Here is a 6095-nt window from a genome sequence, read left to right on the forward strand (position 1 = left end):
GAGAAGAAGGATTGCCTTCACCCATGCCAACTTCTGGCTGGCATTACCTTGTTCCCTTCACCAGATCCATCTTTGCCAACACCATCTTTAGATGCAAAATACACCGCTGTTACCGAGAATCTTCTGAAGTGTGTTTTTTGTAGCTTATCCACTTCGAAAGCTCCCGGTCTTCTGAAAATGGAGAGATGCCCACGACCGCATACCACACCTGTTATGGAAAGAAAAAGAAAAACCATGACCTTCATACACCAGGCAATGACATCCAAACAAGCCAATTTTAAAGCCCAAATCCACATTTAACCACTTAAGGACCGGGTCTCTTTTTCAGACTCGGTGTTTACATGTTTAAAACTTTTGTTTGCTAGAAAATTACTTAGAACCCCCAAACATTATATATTGTTTTTTTTTTTCTAAAACCTTAGAGAATAAAATGGCGGTCATTGCAATAGTATTTTTCACACCGTATCTGCGGTCTTACAAGTGCACTTTTTTTTTGAAAAAATTTTACTTTATCCAACATGTCACTCTTCTAAATTGCGCCCATTAATGGAATGGCGGCAAACGTTTACCCTCAAAAATCTCCATAAGCGTCATTTAAAAAAAACTCTAGCAGTTGCAGAGGAGGTCTAGGGCTGGAATTATTGCTCTCGCTCTACCGATCGTGGCGATACCTCACGTGTGGTTTGACTACCGTTTTCATAGGTGGGCGCTACTCACATATGCGTTCACTTCTGCGCGCAAGCTCGTCGGGACGTAAAAAAAATAAGAAAATTTTTTTTTTATTATTTTTTTTTTAAATGTGTAAAAAAAAAAAAAAAAAAAATAAAAAAATCGGATCACTTATTCCTATTACAAGGAATGTAAACATCCCTTGTAATATATAAAAGCATGACAGGACCCCTTAAAATACGAGATGTGAGGACTTTTTGACCCCAGATCTCGTATTTGGACTTACGTTTAAAAAAAGAAAATAAAAAAAAGTGTGCCTTTAAACAGGTATGGGCGGAAGTGATGTTTTGATGTCACTTCCACCCTGTTATGGTATAGAGACGGGTGGGGGCCATCTTGGCCTCACTCGTCTCCATACCACAGACAAGGCAGGTCCTGATCGCCTCCGCCGCTACCGACGGCTCTGGTAAGCGCGAGAGCAGGGGCGGGGGGAGGGGGGGGCGGTTGTTGGGCATTTCACCTCTCCAGCCGCCGATAATGGTGATCTCGTGGCGAACCCACCGCAGAGACCACCATTATTGTACACACAACCAGCGCCTGAAGAGATGATACCTCGGTTGTGGCAGCAGCTGCTGCCATTACCGAGATATTCCTCTTCAAAAAAAAAAAAAAAAAAATACAAAAATGGACGTACATCGGTGTGTGCCGGTTGTAAAGTGGTTAAAGAATAAAAAAAAAAAAAAAAAAAAAAAGTTTTTTTTTTTTTTTGTTTTAGGTTATGGATAGGGTGGAGAGGGATTAGATACCCTGTCAGGTTTTTTGCTACCTGTTAAAAAGGATAAGTACAGCCAAAGCTCATCCGGCTGCACTCACAGGAGTACGGTCCATTCTGCACTCCTGTAACCCGTGTTCAGCAGACAGCGGGCTGAAGCCTGTTGGCTGACGTCAGAGCCAGTCCAGGCTCTGGCAAGATTGCGACCATATGATCGGGATCCACCTGAATCGGCACCCGTCTCAGCCAGCACAGAACAGAGCGATTGGCGGGGTTAGATCACTTGGTTCTCAGTGTTAGAGCTGGCGGGGGACAGATGCAGCAGCTACTTAGGCAAGTATGATTGGGGAGGAAAAAAAAAAAAAAATCCCACACTGTTAACTGCTTAAGCCCTGGAAGATTTGGCTGCTCAATGACCAGGTCATTTTTTTTTTCTTGCGATTCGGCACTGCGTCACGTGACAATTGTGTGGTCAAGCAACGTTGTACCTAAACAAAATAGAAGTCCCACAAATAAAGCTCTGTTTTGGAGGTATCGCCTCTGTGTTTATTCTTTGCACTATAAAACAAAAGCACAACAAATTTTCTCCTCCTTTTAGGCCGTTATATATTCTTCTACATAATTTTTTTTTTAACCAAAAATGTCGCATTAAGCATATATTGATTGGTTTGCGCGAAAGTGTCTAAAAAATTGGGGATAGCTCTATGGCATTTTTTTTTTTTTTCACTAGTAATGACGGCGATCTGCGATTTTTTTTTTTTAATCGGGACTGACATTATGGCAGACACATCGGACACTTTTTAAACCATTGAAATTATACAGCGATCAGGGCTATAAAAATGCACAGATTGACGTCCTTGCCCAACTTGAGTGCGGAGCTGCAGCGATACAGGGAGATCTCGGGTTACAAAATCAATGCCTCCAAATCAGTGGCCCTCCCGATTAACATGCCAGTGGCGGAGGAAACTCACCTACGTTCGGTGTTTCCCTACAGATGGGAGAACTCCTCTCTTAAATACTTGGGGGTTCTCATTACCCCGTCCTTCCATACCCTCTACCAGGCCAACTTCCCCCCCCCCTCTATGGGGAGATCAGGGCACTTATCCATAAATGGAAGGCTCACCAAATATCGCTCTTAGGGCGGCTCGCGTCTATTAAAATGGTAATTCTCCCCAAACTCCTTTACTTGTTCCAGACGCTCCCGATCCCGATCCCATACGCGCACCTCCGTGTGCTCCAGAGGGACTTGCTGAAGTTCCTGTGGAACTATAAAAAACATCGGGTTCCTGCCTCCGTTATGACTGCCTTGCGTTCCCCGACCTGGTTAGGTACTACCAAGCGACGCAATTACGGGCTATAGTCTCATGGTACACGCAGCGGTCGTACAACAAGTGGTCAGAGATAGAGAAGCTATGGTTGGCTCCGATGCACCCGAATAGCCTGCTCTGGGGCACAGAAACACAGATTGATATGAACCGCTTACTGGGGCCGATGGCTCAGCTTAATCAGCTCTGGAGGAAACTCTCCCGGGAACACAGGCTCCACTCGGAGGCATCCTTGCTAATCTCGTTTCTTTGTAACCCTAAACTCCCGGACGGCCTTACCCACCAGATGTCTTGGCCCTGGGCGTCCCGGGGTTTATTTCATCTGGGACACCTAGTTGACCCCAGATCGAGAAAACTGCTGTCTTTCTCAGAGCTGCAGACTAAACACGACCTCCCCCAGCGGACGTTCTACAGTTACCTACAGATCAGACATTTTGCGCAAACAATAGCTCCGAGACTTCAATTCTCCCCGCCCACTCCCTTTGAACTGATTATACTCGAGGGACGGAACCGCAGGGGAATGATATCAGACATCTACCGCATCCTTAACTCGAACCACTTTCACGCAAAGGGCAAGCACAAGTATATGCTGCGATGGGAAAGAGAGTTGGGTGAGGAACTTCCTCTGGAAGCTTGGCAGGGGATATGGAGGCAGGTGGCCAAATCCTCCCTGTGTACCCTTTATAAAGAAAACTTTTATAAAATTCTCTACCACTGGTACCAGACCCCAGCTGTGCTCCACAAAATTTATCCCTCTGCCTCTGATCGATGCTGGCGCTGTCTACAGGACAGGGGTACCTTATACCATATATACTGGACTTGCCCTTTGATAGCCCCGTTCTGGACATCAATCCAACAGCTCCTTGGCCGGGTATTTGAGGTGCCTGTCCCGTTTGCGCCCAAGTTCTTTCCATTTGGCCTGTCCCAACCGCGGATGGCTAAGCCGTCCCGGCAGCTCCTGCGGCATATTCTTACCGCAGCCCGTTGTCTAATAGCCCTTAACTGGAAGAGTCGACTGGCCCCATCTATGGATGCCCTCTACTCCAGGATTAAGGACGTGGAATTAATGGAGAAGATGACGGCCAGAGTGAGGGACAGGCTGGAGGAATTTGACCGAGTATGGGAGAGATGGCGGCTGCGGGAAGACTAAGGGCGAAATGGTTAAGGTACCTGGATCTCTGGCACTTTCTTTTCTTTCTCCCTTCTCCTTTCCTTTCTCACCTCTCCTGTTTTTATAGCAGTTCTCATCTGCTCTGCATTTTGCGTTTTGCATGGGCCGCATGGCAGCTCGCACTGGGTCGTGGGGGTTGTGGGGTGGGCGGCTGACTTTTGGTGTCCTCCGCCCCCTAGCACTCTGTCGCCCGAACTACTGGATTCTATTGCACATGTGATCTGTTGCTGCCTGTCACATATCTATATTTACTTTTGCATAGCCCTACAAATGTTTGCCTTTTTATTGTACTTCTGTACTGTTTATATACCTATGCTATCACTGATAGTGAATAAAACGTTATTTGATAAAAATGCACAGATTACTGTGTAAATGTCACTGGCAGGGAAGGGGTTAACGCTAGGGGGCAATCAAGGGGTTATCCTTTCGCTATGTGCGTTTCTAAATGTGGGGCCTGAAAACATGTCAATGCACCCGCCGGGCACTTGCATCAGGGGACGGGCACACGCAAAAGGCAAAGCAACGTAACACAATGCCGTTCTGCCCAGCTGTGCCATTCTGCCACAGTAAGACTGTGGCGGCTTGACGGCAAGCAGTTAAGGAGGAGATTAACCCTATTTGTCCTGTTTACCATGATCACTGAAAGGAAAAATAAAAAAATAATCAAAGTATTGGGTTGTCCCCAGAAAATGAATAGGGAAGAGGGAAAATCTTCCAATGGGGACACTAGTTCTGGTGACCTGGGGGGTCCCCAAGGAATACCCTTAATTTTCAGCGATTTCCTCACTTCCCGTTTGACCTTTGGGACAGGAAGGGAATGGAAATCTCCACAAATGGCACACAGAAGCCGACAGGGGTTATAACCCTCCCTTAGTCTATCCAAAATGAAAAAATAGTTATGCTTGTAGTTCTACTTTAACATCCCTTTAAAGGGGTTGTAAAAGATACCTTTTTTATTTTATTTATTAAAACTTAAAGCGGAGGTTCACACAAAAATGGAACCCCCCCCCCCCCTCCTCCGTTGTCACATTTGGCACCTTTCAAGGGGGGGGGGGGTGCAGAAACTTTTATAATACAGGTATTTTCACCCACTTCCGGGCATAGCTCCCCATGGGAGTCTACACCTCTTCTCCCCGCTGTCTGCTGGGAAACGCATTGGTCCCAGAGACAGCAGGGACCATCCAGATTGAGCAGCGTAACTCGTGCATGAGCAGTAGGGAACCTTGCGGCTTCACTTCCCGATGATGGCGGCGGCAGCACCCGAGACCTGAGCGACAGATCGGCTTAGAGTGGCGACATCGCAGGTGCCATTGACAGGTAAGTGTCCATATTTTAAAAGTCAGCAGCTGCAGTATTTGTAGCTGTGGACTTACAAAAAATAAAAAATAAAAAATAAAATAAAAACTTTTACATTTTGGCGGACCTCCGCTTTAAAAATTGGAGTTCCAACCAAAAAAAGAGTGTCTGTTTATTAAAAGTCAGCAGCAGTGTTTCTCTCTCTCTCCCCCCCCCCCTTTGATTGTTGAAAAGTACAGCTGAGCACAGCTTAGCCATTCAGAGGAGGCTTTGCATTCAATGAACCAATACAAAGCCTTCCTCTGAGGTGGTTGAGATCACAATCTGCGCCCACAAATCAGAGGAAGCTTTGCACTAAATTACACAATACAAAGCTTCCAGTGAAAGTCTGGCTTAGAGCTACTCAGCCAATTTTGTGCCAGAACACAGCCAGAAATAGTTTGGGTCACTATTTGAGCCTGGGCTCACACATATGCGATGTCTGTGCAATGCCAATTTCTCCATACAGTTGCATGGCTGAACTCGCATTGGATTCCCATGAAAATAGTGCAGAAACCTCTGCCGCTGTGCCATTCAAAAACTGCAGTGGGGGGTTCACTCGTGCGCAGTAGGGAACCAGCTGCAAAGCCACAAGGCTTTACTGCCGGGTTCCCTTAGCAGAGTTGGCAGTGGCAACACCCGAGATACGGACACCAAATGATGCTTCTCCCCGGGGGTTATTTGATGTGGGGGAGGAGCCATGAAAGCTGCCGGGGGACCCCCAGAAGAGGATGTTTGGGGCCACTCTGTGCAAAAACGAGCTGCACAGCAGTGAAGGCAGGCATGACTGTTTTTTTTTTTGTTTTTTTATAAAACAACCAGC

The 6095-nt window shown here is 46.5% G+C and overlaps 1 protein-coding gene across 2 annotated transcripts in view; it reads right to left on the minus strand.

Moving 5' to 3' along the window:
• The window catches only part of LOC143958231 (ATP-dependent clpX-like chaperone, mitochondrial), an 83968-nt gene that overhangs the window by 51119 nt on the left and 26754 nt on the right, over nucleotides 1-6095 (minus strand). For both annotated transcript variants that reach the window (XM_077467745.1, XM_077467746.1), the window contains exon 2: nucleotides 48-208. In XM_077467745.1, coding sequence (XP_077323871.1) covers nucleotides 48-208 — 161 coding nt within the window. The remainder of the gene's footprint in view (nucleotides 1-47; nucleotides 209-6095) is intronic.

Source organism: Lithobates pipiens, unplaced genomic scaffold (genome assembly GCF_037356315.1).
Source record: "Lithobates pipiens isolate NorthernLeopardFrog02 unplaced genomic scaffold, aLitPip1_a1.2 Scaffold_6, whole genome shotgun sequence".
In the NCBI taxonomy this organism is placed as follows: Eukaryota; Metazoa; Chordata; class Amphibia; order Anura; family Ranidae; genus Lithobates; species Lithobates pipiens.